At 42.5% G+C, this 20282-nt stretch overlaps 1 protein-coding gene across 2 annotated transcripts in view; it reads left to right on the top strand.

Annotated features, from left to right (window-relative positions):
• The window catches only part of KCNJ16 (potassium voltage-gated channel subfamily J member 16), a 43279-nt gene extending 23004 nt beyond the window's left edge, over positions 1-20275 (top strand). The window contains exons 2-3 of one of the 2 annotated variants that reach the window (XM_019516201.1): positions 9184-9238; positions 18217-20275. In XM_019516201.1, coding sequence (XP_019371746.1) covers positions 18293-19567 — 1275 coding nt within the window. In that variant the 5' untranslated portion in view covers positions 9184-9238; positions 18217-18292 and the 3' untranslated portion in view covers positions 19568-20275. The remainder of the gene's footprint in view (positions 1-9183; positions 9239-18216) is intronic. The other variant, XM_019516194.1, reaches the window with a different exon arrangement.
• The last annotated feature ends 7 nt before the right edge of the window (positions 20276-20282 follow it).

Genomic DNA, 20282 nt, shown 5'->3' with positions numbered 1-20282 from the left:
GTAATGAGAAGTTTTGGGGCTCAGCTCTTCATATAGTCCAAAATGAAGTTAATGAAGATTCACTGGTTTGAAACAGATGAGGGTCCAGCCCTGCCTAGACAGTGTTTGTACAGCACATTCTGGTCAAAGAGTTTACGATCAGGGTTTATACACAGATATATAAATAATCTGTTATGTCTTTCCTTGGGGGTATGGTGGAGGAAGAACAAGGAGGAGGTATGGTGATAGGTCACGGCTACATATTTAATAGCATGTCATGGAAACTGTGGAGAGCCACATCCTGCCTTTTTAATTAACACCTCCGTGTATGACAGTGTGAAAGGTAACTGCTGCTCAGCTTTTTTGATGGCTCATCACAAAGAAGGCAAGATCAGAGCCCTGGCTGTGTTGTTTCAGAGGGGTAAACTTTTCTGTAAAAATATGATTTAAAGTTTAGAACAGAAGTTGTTAACAGTGGGTACGTCTACACGAGATGCTAACTGCACAGTAGCCTAATAACACTGCATAGTGCCAGGCAAAAACCGTGCTAATCCTCTACTGTGCAGTAATATTAGGCTACTGTGCAGTTAGCATCACTAAAAACCTGTGCGCTGGTGCTACTGCGCAGTAGTGCGAGTTACTGTGCATTGACTTAGTACTTGGTTAACCAAGTCCTAAACTTAATGCACAGTAACTACAGTGCATTAATGAATGTGTAGACAGTGACAGTCTCAAGAACCAGACCCCCTTGTAGCGCAAGCAGTACAAGGCAATTTGTCTGGGCCCTTTTGCTTCAGGGTTTAAGCCAGTCTGTAATTGTTAGAGATGAGGATGGGAACTTCTTTGTGGCAAATATATATCCTGTGGGGTTTTGTCAATACTTTCTGGAACATCTGGTATTGGTCACTGGCAGAGACAGGACCTACTAGCTAGCCCTAGGATCTGATCCAGTTTGGCAGTTCCCATACTTCTCCGGTTTTGTCCGTGAATTTCTGATTTTCCAGCTTGTCATTACCAAAGCAGGGACAAAGCTAAGGTGCATCATAATCAACCACATTAATTCTTGAGTCAGGAGGACAGACCAGCCAAAACACAGGAAGAAACTGAAGGCAATAAGCTGGAAGCAACATGGGCTGAAATGACCATGAGTCAGAGGATTTTGTCCCCCAAAATTTGGCTGGAAAGACCAATCTAAGCAATGGATTCATCAGAGCTTCTCTGGGAGTAGAAATGGGAGTCTAGCAACGGAAGTACAGGAACCGGCGCATTTCTGCTGGAGGTTGCGAGTGTGTGCGACTATGTACGAGTAATTTAGGGAGCCTGCTAAGGGACAGTGCACCTTCCCCTTCCCCTCTGTGCTGTCTCCTGGCATTAAGCCTGACAATTTGGTGTTGATACGAGGCAGAAGGGAGAATGAGAGAATATTTCCCCCCAAGACAATAGAGAGCTTTGTTTATCACAAGCAATTCTGTAGGGTTGGAAGGTGACATATGATGTCTTTCCTAATAGTTTTACTGTCTAGGAAGCATGGAAGCCATGCTGATGGATAGGATTTCCTTTCCTCTCCACTTGTTTACTCTTGGCACTGCTTCTGCCAACATCTGCTTCTTTAAAATAACCTGTCTAGTGCCTGGGGGGAGCAAGGAGCCATGCCACAATCCTCAGAGAAGGCAGGAGACAGACTGAAGCAATGGCCCTTAGATTATTATTTGCAGAGCAAGCAGACCCACTGTTTGCTGTGGATATGTAGAGAGTATATTGCTGTTTATTTGATGCTGGTTGCTTCTCCTTGGGCCCAGCTACTAAATGTCATTAATATATTCCTCTGGGATCGTATCCATGGGGCAATTGCAATACTGGCCACAGAGATGTCCTGAGTGTCTGGAGCAGAGGGGAAGCCATTTGTGCAGTCATGGGGGCTAGGGACAGACATTACACATAAACCAGTTTACATGAACAGAAAATGGTTTAAACCAGTAACAGAGCAGATGTTCAGTGTCCATAAACCAGCTGGAAAATGGCTGAAACCACAGTTTGAGATAAACCTGGTCGAATGTCATCTCAGACTTAACCGATTTGGGTCAAACCGGTTTATGCAAATGTGTGTCCCAGACCAGAGAGAGGGGTTGGCCAAATGATCATTAATTGTGGCCCATTTAGCATTACAGGAAAGAGAAAGTCCCACATTTCCTATCCATGGTAATTTTATCTCCTGGGTACTTCCCCTCCTCCCCACCCTGGGGTGGGGGAGGTGACACCGAGTGACACAACAAGCTTTTACCAGGGTGAAGGAGTTTATTTTGTAGATAGAGCTCTTCAGAGTGTCATGGAGAGCTTTTCTGTTAGGGGAAGATTAGAGAGGAAAGCACTTTTGCCAAAGGAGAGGAGAAGGGGAAAGCTTCAAATTGCCAATGGGAGAGGTGAGTGGAAGTGATCCTGCTGGCTAGTCACGGGGAGAGAAGGCAGTAATGGAAAGGGGTTTTGGCGGTGGGGAGAGGCATGGTCTTTAACCTCTGTGGTCTGCAGAGTGTTAAAACCTTGGCCTTGCAGCTCTTTCTTTAGGCTTCTTCTTGATGGGCCTTATAGGCTCTGAGCACCACTGATATAAATTGGGAGCAACTCTGCTGGAGACTGCTGAGTTGCATGGATTTCAACGCGGTGTAAAACAAGCCTTGAGCTTGTTGACTCATTTTCTAATACTGACAAAGGCTTCTGAAGTGTGGGCAGATAAGGAGACAGCCTGCCACTGTCACTTTGGCTCTGACCTTCCAACGGATACTGGACCTGCAAAGCGATACGACAACGGGGAGTCGCACTGATGTCGGTGGGACTAGCTCCACCGTATGCTGTCAGCTGCAAGACGTACCACAGTGGTATGTACTTTAGAAATATCAAAAGATGGCTGGACCAAGTCTCTTTGCCTCCACTTCTACTTCCTGTCATTGTGCATGTAGAGCTGGGGTGATTTTTCCCCAGGTCCATTACCTTGTATTGGTCGACATTGAAATTCATCTGCCATTTTTTTGCCCCTTCACTTAGCTTGGAAAGATCTTTCTGCAGCTCCTCTTTTCTCCTCTTATGGAAAAGCAGTCTCATTGTCCTTGTTGGCCAGCAGGAAGGAATTGCATATTGTGGCCCTCTGAGAAGTTTTAGTTTGCTGCCCTACAGCTGAGGAGCGAAGCACTGGGCTCTGTGCAGCTCATGGGCTGTGCAGGAAGCCCATGCAGGCAGCCTGGCAGCAGCCCAGGAAGGCAGGTTCTGCTCAAGAAAAGCAGCGAGACTGATCTTATTTTTTTCCCCTCTGGAGCCTGCCTGAGCTGTGTGGGGGCCCAGTGCTTCCCTCCACAGCTGCAGTGCCCCCAGGGACTGCCCGAGCTGGAGAGGCAGGTAAATGCACGGATATGTGCACAGGTATGTAAATGGGGGTTTAAAGGTCCCTAAATTGAAGTGGTGTTTTAAAAAACCCACCACTTCAGTTTAGGGCCCCCATTTCATCTACACATGCCCCAAGAACTGACATCATGTTCTGCAGCGCAATGGTTTCTTCTTTGAGGGTTCTCACCCAAATAGTGACCAGACCTAAACCTCCTTTCTTCATGAGATCTGATGAGATCACAGCCCACATCAAAGCAAATATGGGGAAAACACCAGAATTGTTTAGACCATACCTATTAAACATCATTTAATAAAAACACAGCGATGGCTCATGCATTTTGGAGGTTCAATTCAGAGGCTCCAACCACTTGTTTGAGTAGCAACCCATATCCATTTGTGTCTGCAAAAATGGGTCTGAAATTCCTGCCTGGACAAAAACATATTGTGATTTCCAGTGCATCCTGATTTGGGTTAGGTTGAGGTATGAAAAAACAGCCATTTGATGGTGTTTCCTTTGTCACATCTGATTTTAGTCCTCAATGGAGCTCAGAGAGGTGGTGACTCATGCAAACATGGACTGAACTCCCCCGTTCCCCACAAATAATTTGAGACTTTAATTTATGAGACTTCAAAAAAAAAAATAGAAAAGGAGAAGAAAGGTTTAGGCTGTCTCTTGTTTATACCTATGTGAGGCTGTGCAAACCCAGTTAAAAGACAAAATGTTGGTGTGACTGGGTTTCAGGTGGAGGTGCAGTTGTCATGGTAATAATCCGAGGTGAAATCTGAACCCTTTGAGCAAGCAGGAGAATGTGGTTCAACACGTATGACAATGGGTCAAAGAACTTGAAAGGTCAGAAAATACAATCCGGGTGCAAGAGCAATTATTTGTGATTTACTGCCATTGTGTCATTGGGTTGATGCAGTTCCTGAAAACTCTGATGCTTGGGATGGTCTTTAAAGGAAAGTTAAACAAAATGTGTTCAGTGGAAAAGCTGCAAAACATCATTTATCATTTTGTTTTTCAAATCAAGCTGAGAGAGATTGTATGTCTTGGGGTGCTGCTAACAAGATTCTCCTGGCAGGTGAAATTCAACCTCTTTGGCCAAAACCCAAATAAATAGGCTGTGTGCTGGGAACAAAAAATGGTCTGTAGGACTAAGGGCCCCATTCTGTGTTGAGTGCTTTGGCCCCAGTCCAGTGAGTGACTTGCACATGGGCTAAGCTTGTTCCCAGTGGCTTCAAAGGGAGTACTTGTCTCCTTAAAGTTAATCATGTCTGCAAGGACTTTGCTGGATCAGGGCCAGGTGGTTCAGCACTTTGCACGATTGATCCCAAAGCTGAAGCTAGGGATAAAAGAAAATGCAGTATCCAATGTAGGACATGGGATTTGGATGCCCCCAAATTTTAGTTGCCCTCATTCGTATGGCTGCAGGAGCAAACTAGGGAAGAGTCTCCCATTTCCATTACCATAAAGATCTGCCCACGGGAAGCTGGCCAGGGGAAAGCCAACTATGAGATTCTTGTAGGGAGTCCCGTTCACAAGCAGACACTACACGGTGCCATTTTAATTGCATTTTCAGCTCAGGTATCAGACCAGGGCAGCAACTACACTTGATCTTAGGCCTGGGCCTGCATGTAGGATGCCGGCCAAAGGATTTGGAAGTATCTGAGGCCCCAGGCTGGGGTAGACAATACTTGCTCATAGTAGGGCCACATATGGTTCTGGAACGATTCAAATGGATTCAGATTTAATCTGGAACATGAAAAATCCCCCCACACCCAAAAAAAAAATACAGTTCAGGGCATGGGGTTGTCATTTTTCCATTTCCCCAAGAAGAGAAGAGGTTGGAGCATTACCTGCTCATGCAACTAGCGGTGATATTCTGCCCTCTCTATGCTGAGATAGGCAGAGACAGTACAGAGTCCTTCTCCTCTCTGTAAAGGGATTGTAGAGCTCGGTCCATTTTGGTACCCTTTTTCGATATCAATGTTTACAGTCAATCCAACATCAAAGAGTGAAATGCTTCCTCCTTTGGTGTCAAGGGAAGCTGTGACCTTAACCTTGTTGGAGCTAAGCTTCCACCACAGTACTGAAGTGCTTAGCAGATCTGCCTTCCCCTGTGCCACAGTTCCCTGGTACAGGAATCCTTCTGCAGCCCCTTCACTATTGCAGTGTTATCAGCTTTAAGCTCATGCTAGAGCACTGGAAACCACCCAAATTTGGGGGCAGGTTGCATCCAGAACAGCATCCAGATCTGAACTCATAGATAGGCCCAGCAGCTAATACCACAATGACAACAGCAGGACCACAAAGTAATGAAATGTGGCCTCTTCTGGGATACAAGTCATGATGGACAACAGTGTCATAGGGGGGAATATAGTCTAAAAGCACAAGGAAAGACTCTGCACGATACCGTGAGGTCTCAGGGCCTTGTGGAAAAGTTAGGAGCTAAGTTTTGTTTATACTAGAAGCATGAAAGGCTGAGCTTGCTCTGAAGGCGTGTGAACCCATGCATCTAATGACATAAGTATTTGAAGAAGAACATTAGATCCTGCCCCCTCCCTTTTCATTTTTTGGCCAGTCTATAAAGCAAATTCTCTTTCGTCATGTGTCTGCGGTATGCATTTTGCTTACTGTTGATACAAGGCTTCCACAACAATGAAGTTTCAGACTAGAAGCCAGTGCTCCTCTCCTTCGGATCAATATGCTGTCAAGGAGGAACAATTGACCCAGACAATAACCCAACCTGTTTCTGTCTTCCTTAGTGGGAAATGGTCATTGAGTTCTGGGAGGAGGTTCATAAACAGCCTAGGGCGTGTGAGGAGGAGAATGACCTCAGAGCTGAGTTTTCACTGGAGAACAAAGAGATCTGCAGGCCTGATTTGAAAAACACCCACAAGACCAAGTAAACGGCTTAATGTAATAAGTATCTACACGCGTCACTATGTTGCTTAATTCTGTTTATTCTCACTTCTACTTTTACACACCGAGTTCCTCCGCTTATTACCATACAGCTGTCAAGTTTCTCAAACAATGCTCGTGTGGGCAGTTCGTTCCAAGGTAACTTCATTCATCTCACATTCATGCAGACTGAAGATTCATCCTTTCTTCTTTCCTGAGGATGCTTTGCAACGTCATTGTTCCCAGATTGTTTGTCCCTTCTTATGGTATTTCTGGCTCCCTTCCAGTTTGCTTTCCAGTTTCCCTTGAAATGGTCCTTCCTGCAGCGAGCAGTGACTATAGACAGTAGGACAGTTGTCCCCTGGGCTGAGAAATCTGCAAACACCGTCTTTCTAAGCTGGCTGCTTCTGTGAGAAAACACCCATTTTTGTCTGTCTCAGGTTCTTCTTAAGACCTTAAAACCCTTTTTGCTATTGACTACATGCAAAATGGGCCTCTGAGATCTGCAGAACACCCCTAAGGAAACCCGCCACCACTCTGACTTCTCAGCCTTGTTTGGCCTTGCAGCAGTAGTGACAGATTTGCTAAATGCTTCAGAAACCTTTCTAATGCCCTTAGCTTGGTTAAGGGTTTATACCAAAAATAGGTCACACTCAGGAATTTTCTTTGGCTTTGGGGATGCGTTCAACAAAGGAAGTTTGAATAAAACTCTTTCAAGGCATGCCATCAGTGAAGGTGAAAACTAGCTAAAAACAGAGCCAGGACCTAAAACACAGAGAGGGAAAGAATAAAAATTGTGGGTGCATCACTGGTTAGCTACAACTTTCAGTGATGTTGGTTTTGCCCACTGTTCACTCAGCTGAAATCTTGGGAATAGTTTCTGGCTATATTCAAAAATGAATTGAAAGACCATTGGAACCTGAAATACTTTGGAAGGCAGAGTTACATTGCAAAAGTGCCTTGTAGTCACTGGTAACAGTGCCCTGGAGAGTTATTCTGCAATAGACTGGATAATGCTAGTTTATTGTTTATAGAGCAGTTGTATCTATGAGGAAGCTAAGAGTAGTTGTATCCCAGAATACGCCTCCAGAGTTGTTTTGGCAATAAAAACAACTCTACTGCTGTTTATACTGATTGTCTCATGAGTGTTGACATTTCTAATGTAACAGATTTTTATTTGATGTATTTTAGTTGACATCGGTTTGATAAGATCTACGCACTAACCCTGTCGTGTTTACCTTCAAGGGATGAAGTGACAAAAGCCCGACTGTTTGAACAGGTTCTGCATACACATCCTCATCGACTGACTTGCTCATTTGATCATGTCGCTAAGTAAAAACCTTCCAAGCAAGGGCTAGATAGCTTGGATACTACATGAGGCGCTTTCAGCCCCAAATTTCCCCCATCCTATTGGTGGCAGATTTGGGTGTTATGTCTCGTGGCTTTGTCAGGGTTGACGGTGTCGTTGTGCTAAGAGGTTAGACGATGGGTTTGTATAGCACGGTTTAGACTCTAACCAACCTCCTGCTTGAGGAGGTTGGACTCTAGATGGTCTCTGAAAGTCCCTTCCAGCCCTACTTCTCTGTGCTTCTGCATGCCTGAAACTTTGCCTCTGGGTGGACTTGAAGGAGATGGTCATGACCCCTATGACCAGCCTACCTAATTGCTCCTCTCTCTCTGCTACACTGTTATAGCTGAGGTCAATAGCAGAGGTATCCAAATTAGACCCCTCGCTTTCGAAAAGAGGAGACAGCAGTGAGGGCTTCTGCATGTTGAAACCCACTTCCTTCCTTCATCTGAAGTAACGTGAATTTGGTGTCTTTCCGGACCTACTACAAGGTTTCAAATGCAATAAGTGGCATGCATGGTCCTAAGTAATGAAGGGAGTAAGGTAGCTAGCGGGTTAGCTGAATTCTTAAGGAACTGGTTATTTTAAGGCTGCCTAGATTTAATGTAATTGCATTAATTGCATAATGAATGATGTTAGGTTGCCAAGTGCCTTTGATGGGCATCTAAATAAATAAATATATCTGTATTGTGTCTGGTTTCATAATTGCTTCTGGAACATAGCTGTTGCAAAACATGTCGTTTTCTTCTTGCTTCCTATCTCTGTCCCCACCCAAGTTTAGAGAATCATAAGTGAATCCTGGGAGAGAAGCAGACAAAAAACTATGTTTCTAACATGGTTATTATATATCTGGCTTGTTTTGGGTTTTTTTTTTTTTTTTTATAAATCCACAGGCAAAAATTAAGTCATGTTATTACAGGATGTGTCCACAGCCATCCTTAAGTGCCCTTATTTCTGTAGTGTGGGCTATGCCTTGAGTTAATTACTCAAGGTGGTGTCAGGCAGGGTATATTTCTCAGGCTTGCAAAGTAGATTATCTTCCGAAAACCTAACAGACGGCACATTGGAGAAACAAATGAGATGTTTAAGTTACCACTCTGTCAAGCATCCAAGAAATGTTACCAGCATAGCACCAGCACATCACCTGTAAATCCGCCTGGCTGTGCAGATAGACACAACACTACTGACCTCATTTCATGTGGAAAATATTATGGCGATGGAGCATGCAGGACAGGAAACAATGAGAGCAGGATTTATATTTAAACATGAAAGCTGGAAGGTGTTTGACTTCAGTATTTGTGCATCAAGAAGGAAAATATTGCAAAATTCAGAGTAAGCCTGCCCACTGACAACAGCTCACATGTGAGATGCGCTGCACTAGACGAGAGGTTCTTTATGGCAATTTGTAATGCAAAATGATCAAATATGGCAACAGCTTGAGAGAGATTTTTACCGGTAGGGAGTTAGGAAGAATGGGTAGTGATGGGAAGTTTTGTCAGTTTGTGCTCCAACCTCTCAACCCCTACACCAAGACAGAGAGAGAAACCGAGTTGATTATCTCCATTGTGTTACTCTCCAGGGAGAACACCAGCACTGAGACATCCAGATGGAGATGTCAAACGACCCAGTGAGAGGTAAGGACAACCATAGAGGGAGGCAGTTGTAACAGGAGAAATAAATCCATGAACTACTGGTATAGGGTCACCCCATGTCCACTATTTATCCCTCCATGTTAATGAAATGTTACTGGCTTTACTTTTTGGAAAGGCTGCAACCCTTTAGACTCTAAATGGCAAGATTATCCATCTGTGTGCAAGTCATCAAGGATAAGACTTTCAGCTCGTGCAAATCATGGACCATTGACTATAACTGAACTATGCTTATTGCTTCTGAGGACCTGGCTCATATTACTCTGGGATCCTCAGGGTTCAGGTTATAATCTTATCATAGATTTTTAATTTGATTTTACCTATTGGGCTTGGGAGACTTCAGGATTGTTCTCCATTTGCCATGGGCACACAGACATTTGGACTGGGTAAATGAAAATAGAGGTTTTTAGAGGTGGGATCTCTGGCCTGGCCCATAATCTTTTGCAAGGGAAAAGCATATGGTTTACAACTGGAATAAATTTGGAGCCTATTTTCTTGCTGCTGTTACTGGTATTACAGTAGCCATCTTTTAGTGAATTCTCATAACACCTTGGCAGTTGTTCTTTCCAAAGCTCACACTGGGCACGTCTACATGTGCACCGGACTGCACAGTAACTGGTGCTACTGTGCAATACTGACGTTGCACATTTTTCCCTACGCTACTGCACAGTAGCAACCAGCTACAATGCAGCATTGTCAGTGTTAGGGTTTGTGCCCGCCGATGCTGTGTTCGTGCCCGCCCGTCATTGCTACAGCGATGTAGTCTCGTGTAACTTAGATGCCATTGTTGTTGGTTTGATAATGTGGCGCCCATCTGAAGCTTGGCTGCATCAGGTGAGTTGGAAGCTGTGCTTCTGTTTAGAAGCAAGGAGGTTGGCATGAAACACAGATGTGTCATTCTTCCTGCAATTCATCACATTATCCATAATGTGATAAATCATATTACCATTTTCATACCATTATCCCTTTTGGCTGCAGCAGGGAGCCACTATCCAGGGTCTATCAGACTGTTTCTATACACATATAAGAACATAGGACTGAAAGAAATTTCCTAGGATACAGAGTGCACTCTCATGAACCTCCAGGCAGCAATTTGTTCAGAAGTGCTCTCAAAAGCATTCACTCCAGCCCTTCTCACACCACACAGAACCCAATTAAATAAAACCAAACCCTACCATGTGCTATCTGCAGGCTGTAGTGGAGTAGGTAGGGATCATGCTTTCCACTTAAACACACAGAGCTGCAGGCACCAACTCCATACCAGGAAAAGTGCTATGAAACATTTCCCCATCTTTCCTACTCTAACAGCAAGCTAGAGTTAAGGCACAAGTGAAAAGACAGTAGCAGTAACCTTGACGTTTCGTATCACCATCCTCCTGCATTATCATTCGAATATCTGATACACGCCAGTACCATACTAAGAGCTATACAAGTTACAAAGCAGGGCATATTCTGTGCTTCAGAAAATAGAGCTGTGACTATAATCCAGTAAATCAGTATGAGATGAAATGGGCTTTGATACTGAAGAATGTTAAGTGATGTTGCAGAACAAAGCTCTCCTATCCAGTCGCTGTTAGTAACCCGTTGTTTTTGAAGAGGACGTATAGCAAAATGAAAACACTGCAAACAACAGAATTGAGGGTGTTGGCTCCATTCACTGAAAGTGGCCAGCATTATCTAATCTGATTCATGACCTGCCATTTACCTATTGTTGAATATATTATATTACATCATGTCCTTTTTAGAGCTGCAACAAACTGTTCTGTTGTTCTCTGCCAACAAGATCTGATGGAAACGTTCCTAAAAGTTTGGGAAGGATTTTTGTGCACCTCTGTCGGCTGAATGTGATCCATGAGGCCCTCTGAGTGGAGAAATCTAAGCTTGCAAATGCATTTAGCTGTTCAAAGTAACCTTCACTGGGCTTAGTATGTGATCAGTACACTAGGGCGGGAGAGGAGGAGGACATTCTTTGCAACATCAACACTTATATTTCATTGTAATCATTTGCATATAACTGGTTATTAATTATAAGTGTAAATTACCTGATTAAATTTAATTATTAGTGGCTGCTGTTGCCCCACACCTATGCTCAGCAGCCCTCCAGGTGTGACGCATGGGTGAGATACAAACTCTTGAAGTCTTAAGGAGACAATGGTCCTGCCTTGTGGCACTTTCCCTTGGGCCTGATTATCTAGATGTTCAAATGATGTTCTGGTATTTGCACTGCAACGCCCGAACTTTGAAAGAGTGCTGCACCTGACTGCTATGGCACAGAAACTACTGAGCTTGCTCTTTTTCTTCTCATATGTGTTCCCCTGACCGGGTTAAAAAGCAGAAGGGAAACTCCCTTAAATAACTGTGTTTTCTGCTCTCTTCACTCCAAATTACCTGTGGGAAGACGAATGGTAGAGAGCCCCAGACTCACCAGTTCTGAGCTGAAAGTGCTTTGATTTCTCATGGTTTTTAGATGTCTACACTGATTAGTACATGGGCTGTGTAAAACACAATGTTCAAATTTCTGCTGGTATAAACTTTAAGCAAAGCTCTGGGTTATTTCTTTCTCTTGTCTTCTATGACCCCGATCACCTAACATAGTCAGTCAACAAGTAAAATCGATTTTCAGGGCCTCTTTTCTCAACCTTCAGTGGCCAAATACCATCTTCTTTTCTTTCTTTCTTTCTTTTTTTTTTTTTTGAGATCTGGTTTCACTTAGACGAATTAAATGTCAATATATTTGTTGCTGTGAGATGTTCCAGTGCAGATTACAGCACCATTGCATGACTATAAAGTCTGTGCATCCGTCTGGTGCTGCGTGCTATTTATGTCTGTCTTTTCAAATGTTTAATAAACACTTTATATTGATATTTTCAGTCTCCTCTTTGTATTGAGGTTTTGAATGTGTAGTCCAAGAAATAGCTTTTTATTTTTATGCTGCCCAACTCACAGTCCAGCCTATTCAAAACATGTTTTTTATGCCTTTATTTGGACTGTTTTTTTTTTTTTATTCTTAAGAGTTGTTCTTGAAAGAACAGACCTGAAATATGTAAAAGGATGTAGGAAAAAGGCATTGCTCATAATGGGATAATTGTAGAACTGAGGTGCAGCACATTTGCTTGGCACAGGCCTCTTGCCACTTGGTATGTGGCAGCCTTACCATCCTCAGCGAGACTCCAGCTCAGTCTTCCAGGCGGAGGAGATCAAAACAACGAAACAATTTATATTAAACAGAAACTGGAGAAATTTGGAAAAAAAAAAAACCTCATTCCATTTACTTCAAAGGAGCTACAATGGATTTCAGTTTCTCTGGCTAAATTGAAGTATTATGGTCCAGATACTACTCCCATTTAAGTCAATATTAAGACACACTCTGCTCCAGAACACAGGGTCTGTCTGATGTGTTGGGTTTGGGTTTTTTTTGTCATGATCCAGCCAAGCACTTAATCCCACATGCAGTTCCTTCCAAGTTAATGAGAGTTGTGGACATACTTGGAATTAATTGCATGCTAATTGGGCAGTTCACTAATTGGGCTCTGTCAGGTGCTGGGACTTGAGCCAGAGTGGATAATTTCAGATGCGAGAGCAGTTCCCTCTTGGGAAGGAGGTTGTGGGGCTAGCAGCTTTAATAGAGAGCTTTTTCCATCATGAGCCATCAGGAGGGCCATCAGGCATGGTCTCTGGAAGACAGGAGTAAACCTGGACCAGCAGAAGGCTGCTTTAGCAGTCCCGAAAGAGTGAAGAGAAGAAGTAGTGAAGTAATGTCCTTCAAGAGCAAAGGGGGAAAAGCTTTCAGACTTCGAACAAGTCATCTTAGTACATTCTGGGGCTGGGAGAATTGAGCAAGGGCCCTCATTGTCATAAGGCAGAGAAAAAGAAGATGCCTCCCTTTTAGAGTCTTAATCCTACAACATTTTTATGAAAGAGAAATGAGGGTATGACCCAATTTCAAAGGAGCCCTAAGTGCTGCAGCTCTTCCTATTTCTCAGTCTCTGAACTGAACATCTTCCACAGTTACACAATAAAGACTAAAACTGGAAATCGTTCAGATCCTCTCGCATGTGAGGCAGGAACGTGGGATGTGATTTCCTACCCCCATGCTAAGAGTAAAACTCACTGGATGCATCTGGGGTGAAAGGGAGAGTGCTCCTTTCCATTTGCAGGTTTCCATTTGCTTTCTTCTTGATTTAATCAGATTCGCAGCCCAGAATTATTTTGGAACAGAGGTTTTCACATTGTTTTGCTTAATATTTTACAAACAGACTGTTGACTGAAGTAACGCTGAACAAAAATTCACCCCTATTTACATAATGGGGAAATGTCATCATGATGGGTGTAACGACAACTAATGGAGTACATGAGGTGAAGGTGCTATATAAAGACTTGACTCAATGGAATGCTGTCAGAGGCAATAAAATGTTGTGGCTTAGTTGAAAGCCATGTTTATTGGGAGTAAAGTGCTAAACTGGATATTTAGAGCTCCTAAGCTATTGTTGCTGCTCTGAGCAAGTCAGCAAAAGCCAAATCAGAGTTCATGCCCTTTTCTCACATCTGCTCATTCTGGTTCCACCCCCAAAAAAGAAAAGTGCAAATAAAATACACTAGAAAGTCTGGCTCTTGCCCCGATTCCGTTTTGCTAAAGCTCCCAACTGGGGGTCATCGGGTTTTGGTGTGTGCCCAGGGGAAAGGCACTTCATGTGCATCTCTTCTTCCATCTGGTGTCTCTCTCTTCTCTTTAAGGGGCAATGTTTGTAAAGGCATCGACATGAGGTGGGTCTTTGGACACCTAGATGCCTGAATCAGGGTCTTCTGTCATTTTGTATGCATGCCAGACCCAGAATAGTGAGGCTAAGAGACTTCAGATCTGTGAGATGTGTAATACATGTAGAAGATTTAGAAGAAGCACCAGGCCTTTGCCATGGTGGAATCTTCCAGCCTTATGAAATCCATTCATAGCTAAGCATCCTCCCAGCATGCTTGGTCTTACCCCTCTATTTTTAACAGCAAACATTTTAGGGAAATATATTTCTGAGAATGCTCCGCAAGAGTTGGGGAAGTTTCAACACACTTCCTCCTCTGAGGAACCGAGCAAAATGTATGATATCTGGAGGAGGTGGGGCAAGAGGAATCACGAACAAGCATGTCCAAGAACAAAGAAGAGAATAAAAAAATGGAAGTTCTCATCCAAACATTGCTGTTAGCAAGGGGAAGGAAAAACTTCCTTGGCAACATCTGAGAATCATTCACAGGAACTGATCAATGAGCTTCGGTGTACGTAGAATGTCACAGATTTTTTCCCCCTATCATTTCATTGGTTCGCAAAATCGTTGGCGTCATTCGTTGGGTCGCAGAAGGATTTTCAGAAAGGGGGTAAAGGATTTAAAACTTGTTTTTTTTGTAAAACGTCTTTGACAAAGTGCCTAAAAATGTTAGGAACACAAAGTCCCATTGCAAGTCATTCCTTTGGGAGGTTTTGGAAGTCTCCACATTAGCAGCTTGTAATAATGATCGTCCTGAGCCTGTTCTGTAGACGGCAGTGTACGTCAATAGATTTAGCAAAGGGTGTTTGAGTTCAGATCTTTGCTCTACCAGTGATTCATTCTTGGAAAGTCATGCAACTTCTCTGTAGCACAGTATCTTCACCAATTAAAAAGGGTTTATATTACTGGCTGCTCACTGAGGCTCATTGGAGGAAGTTCTTTTATGTTGAGAAAGGATGCTAAGGCTTGTCAGTATAAATGAGCCATTGCATCAATAATTATAATAACATTATTAATCATCGATGCTCATGCTAAAACAATTTGTCAGGTTTTTTTTAATCACATATCCAAAATAGTTGGGAAAACTTTTCAGAAATTCTTAAGACTTTCAAGGCCATGAGGGCTCTGAAGTCACTCAGCTAGCCGGGAAAATTGTACTTCATGGTCCTGTTGCATATCCTTGTTTTAATGCTGAAGATAGTCACATGCAAATATCCATGAGTATGCCCATAGTAGTAGTAGTATCAGTAATAGTAGTAGTAATACAGCTGTACCCAGGAACCCCAACAGAGATCCTTTATGCAAGCCCATGTTCCAACACTGCTTGTTGCGACAGATTCAAAGCTGCCCCCAACCCACAGCTTTCTGCCAACTGTAGTGTGCTTCAGAAGAAAAGTTTTGCCAGCACCAATAGAAATGAGAGAGGGTGCCAATGAAATGACATTTTAAAAATATGATGACTTTCTGTTGGCAAAAGTAGAGAGCAGAATCAACCCAGTAGCCCTTGATTTATGAACTGTTTTGTTGCTTTTAGAGTCTCACGGTATTTGTGGGTATTTTTAAGGAACTGTTTTAAAACCAGTCAATATGAAGGAAAAAAAAATTGTAATCCGCATTGTGTTTTTTATTTATTTTCTATATTGGCTTTTGGTTACAGTTTGCCCTCCTTTTCACACCTCACATTACGAGGCTTTTTTTTAAAACAACACAACAGTTTCCAAAGTTTACTTGGTGTCAAAAACAACTTTCTATAAGATTAGGTCAAGAGTCGTCAGTGGACGCGACTACAGTGAACTTTTAAAGCCATGAGCAAAACAAATCTTATGAATATTTCCAAAGACTGTATTCCAAGAAATATTTTTGGAAACATTAATGTTGTGTTTTTTTTTAAACGAAGGCCACATTGTGAGGATACGACACCATATGTCACATTCACTATTGAACTTGAAAAAAAAAGAAAAAAGAAAGAAATGGAAGCAATGTTTGGCTTCAAAGTGTTTTTGGAATAGCATCTATGCATGCCTGTCATTGTTCCTTGGATGGAAGACGAACTCTTAGCCTGTTAATCTAGTTCATCCAAGATGTATTATTCTGATTCTCCACTGCTCTGCATCTTGTGCTCTTGTATGCACCCATGCAAAATGGGCACAGGGTTGGTGCAAAACACTAAATTGGCCAGAAAACTGTTTTTACCTTCCCTGGAAAATGTTGGCTTTTCAGTGTCACACACACAACTTCAAATTTTCAGCTAAAAATGGAAGAAAAATGTGTTTCATCTGTCCAGTCAAAATATTTTTTTTGAGGAGAGCAGACCATCTCAGTAGAAATTGTGAAAAAGTTTCAAATGACAAATTTCAACCATCCCAGCAAAATATTATAGTTCTGTTTTGTCAACATTTTAAACTCATATGTAGGGAGGGATGTATGCGCTGGCTGTGCATGTGTGGTCAGGGGGTAGAGGCAGCAGGGGGGAAATCATCTATGTAGATGCAAGGCATTGGTTAATCGCTTCTTCAGTGTCACCGCTATTTTGTGTTGCAGTATGACCATATTACAGTCCTAGTTTTCCTCTAACTTTATCTAATTTTAACAGCGGTGGAATACCAATGATGTAAATGGAGCTGGGCTCAATTTACTGTGATGAGAGAGATGAAACAGACCAACTGGCTGCCTGTACATGACATGATCTCCTAGGAAGAAAAGGAGATGAGACCTTATAGCAAGACTGCTAGAAAATTTTTGCAAAGTTGTAAAAGAAAACCAAGGCACTCCTGGCATAAGTTGCTTTGTGAGCAAAAATGAAGGTAGAAGTGTGCACGCGTGTGATGTGCGTGTGTGCAGATATGCCTGCTACTTTTCCATGTTTGTTGGATGCACACTGAGAATAGATGCTTCCAAGTCTGACATTTCTTTTCCAGGCACACCAGCATAAATGCCAGTCTACTGACTTCTCTTGAGTTTCTTTGCATTTACAGTGGCACAGCTGAGAGCAAAGTTTAGCCCACAGAGCTGAATTTTGAATCTGGGGGCCTACATCATTCTTTAAGAGACTGCTTCACTTGACACTTAGGCCCAGATATTAGAGGAATACCCAAGTCCAGTTTAGGTTCCAAACTCTTCTTTCAATAAGTTGGGTGCCTAAATACCTTTAGGCATATCTACTTTATCATTTCAATCCTGTATGTGTGTGTCAAAGTGTTGTCCTAAGGACTCTAATCTAGGATTGGGCATCCTCATTTAGGTGCCAATGGTTGGAAACAAGGTTTAACATTTAGAGAAATGTTTAGAGGAACCCTTGTGATGAGCCTTTTTCCTGTAGTTTTATATTTTTGGCCAACAGAGTAGGCTATTGTCATGCCATGTCTCAACTTGCATCCTCTATGACGTGTGCATGTTGCTTTGTTCTCCAAGAGACAAGATGAATTGTTAGATGAAAGCAAAGCAGCAGAATGAACAGGAATTTCAACTTCTTCTAAGCTGCCAATATTTCAGAGATTAGGACTCTCGGTCTAGTTCTCCAGGTACACATACCCCCACCCCCAGATGCACACAAAAAAATGGCATCGTTACAACTAATCTTTAGTGGGAGCCCTTCAGTTAGTCTCAGTTTCAAGATTAAGGACTGAAAGGATTAAGGAGATCAAGCTACGCAAGGTCTGGAAGACTTGCTACTCTAAACCTCTGAAGCAGGCACCTTTCATGAGCACTAATTTAATTACTTTTCTACTTTTGGAAAACAAACAGAGAAATGATTAATTCCATTGGAAGCACAGAATGGTTAATAACTGAAAGGAACCATTCATTTATTCCAAGTCCTGTCCATTTGTCCCTTCTGTGGATACTTGTCTTTCCAGTTATACTTCATGGTAGCCCCTCATGATGAAATGCTATTTGCTTTCATCTTTGCTCTTCTACATGTATTTCTTGTTATCTTTTTGACAAAGTGGTCTCCATTGCCTCTTTAGACTGGATAAAAAAAATCTTAAAATAGGTCAGAAGATTGCTAGCAGCCTTTTCTTTGCCATTATAGCTTTAAGTTAGGGATGCCTTTGGAGATGAAATACATCATCGCTACTCAATATTTGTAACCATTAATAGGAACAGTTGACAGCCTCCAAGTTAATAAGCACAGTTTAGGTGTTGTGGAATAGCCAGCATACAAAACAAATAAATCCCCAAATCTCTCTCTGTTTTTATTTTATTTTATAGATTTCAAATGAGGTGAGAAAACGATTAGCTACTGAACCATTAATGACTCTTTCAAGCTGGTGCTGGCAGAGCCAACATGAGGATGACTGAGCACAGCAGCGGTCACAATAGGCTTGTCAGCCCCCAAGGAAATAAGCTCAATTGCCAAAATGCTTACAAAGAAAGCACTGGAGCAGGGATGAAAAGAATGCAGAAACGATTTCTCCACAAGGATGGGAGCTGCAACGTGTATTTCAAACACATCTTTGGGGAATGGGAGAGCTACATGGTCGACATTTTCACCACGTTAGTGGACATAAAGTGGCGCCATATGTTCGTGATCTTCTCTTTGTCCTACATCCTTTCATGGCTGTTTTTTGGCTTGGTCTTTTGGCTGATAGCCCTCCATCACGGAGATTTATTGCGTAATGCAGACATCAACCCTTGCGTTGCTAATGTCCACAGCTTCACAGGAGCATTTTTATTCTCTCTCGAAACCCAAACTACCATAGGTTATGGCTTCCACTGTGTCACTGAAGAGTGCTCTGTAGCCATCCTCATGGTGATCCTACAGTCAGTATTAAGCTGTATTATTGACACTTTCATAATTGGAGCTGCTTTGGCTAAAATGGCGACAGCTCGAAAAAGAGCTCAGACCATCCGTTTCAGCTACTACGCTGTTGTAGGCTTAAGAGATGACAAGCTTTGCCTCATGTGGCGGATAGGTGATTTCCGGCCAAACCACATGGTCGAAGGCACAGTGAGAGCCCAGCTTCTGCGCTACAAGGAAGATAACGACGGGCGAATGTCGATGGAATACAAGGACTTGAAGTTATTAAATGACCAGATTATACTCATTACACCAGTGACCATTGTGCATGAGGTCGACCGTGAGAGTCCTTTGTATGGTTTGGATCGGAAGGCTTTGGCCAGGGACAGCTTCGAAATCCTGGTTACGTTCGTCTACACTGGAGATTCCACTGGGACGTCACACCAGTCGAGGAGCTCCTACATCCCTCGAGAAATTCTCTGGGGCCATAGGTTCAATGATGTCTTACAGGTGAAGAACAAATACTACCGAGTAGACTGCATACAGTTTGAAGAAACCACGGAGGTTTATGCTCCGTATTGCAGCGCAAAGCAACTGGACAGGAAGGAACAAGAATGGAACAGAATTGAGAAAACGCTGGAGAAGGAAACAGGTTCATCAACCCTGGGAGTCAAGGAGAAATCATTTAGTGCTGTTGCCCTGATTAGCCATTTTGAAGAACTAGACGACCCCAGGAAAGCTGTCAAGCAAGCTTCGACTGAAATACCTTATCAGAAGACTTCAGTGACTTTAAGTAGACGCTCATTGGAGTCTCAGATCTAGCTGTTCACTGCAATTAAAGTTACTGCCATCAAATTTTCCTGAAAGCATCCCTAAGACATCAAGCTCATTCACAAGTATTACCACAGAATTAATTCTAACAGTATGCGACTGCAGTGTAGACAAACATTGAACATAGTCATCCAGTATGACGTCCGCCCTGCAGTCCAAATAGTCAGTGCTGCCTGTTTGATTTAGAAGCTGACTTCCCAATTAATTGGGAATTGGCTACCCATATTTTATGTGAGGCCTAGAAAGTTCCATGCAATTCTTTCCAATAAATAATGAGAATACCCCTTCAATTTGAATTGTGCATTTGAATTTTTAAAATTCTTTTTAAACAGATTTTTAATTGGTATAGTAAGTTTGGAGTGCTGTTGTAGCCAGAATAGTCGAGGAAATGTCAAGAGGCAAGGCTTTTTTTTGTGCTATCTTTCACTGAGCCAGCTGTATATTTAGGAGAGCTGTTGGACAAGCTTTTGGGCACGTGCCCAAAAGGTGTGCAGCAGGTCTCTCAGCTGCAACAGGTGGTCCAATAAAAGATCTCACAAAAAAGATCATTTTTCAGTTGATATATAGAGTGATAGAAAGTTTAGAAAGTTCTAATTTTTGGTGGCCAAAATATTTTGCAGTAATCAATTCATTTATAGTAAAATCAATCAGGACTCACAGTTTTGATGATCTCTTTTATTAGACCAACAAGATTTTTGCAAAAAAA

Source organism: Gavialis gangeticus, unplaced genomic scaffold (assembly GCF_001723915.1).
Source record: "Gavialis gangeticus isolate Ggan-Ray unplaced genomic scaffold, GavGan_comp1, whole genome shotgun sequence".
Lineage (NCBI taxonomy): Eukaryota > Metazoa > Chordata > Crocodylia > Gavialidae > Gavialis > Gavialis gangeticus.
This window is presented reverse-complemented; position numbering and strand designations above follow the sequence as displayed.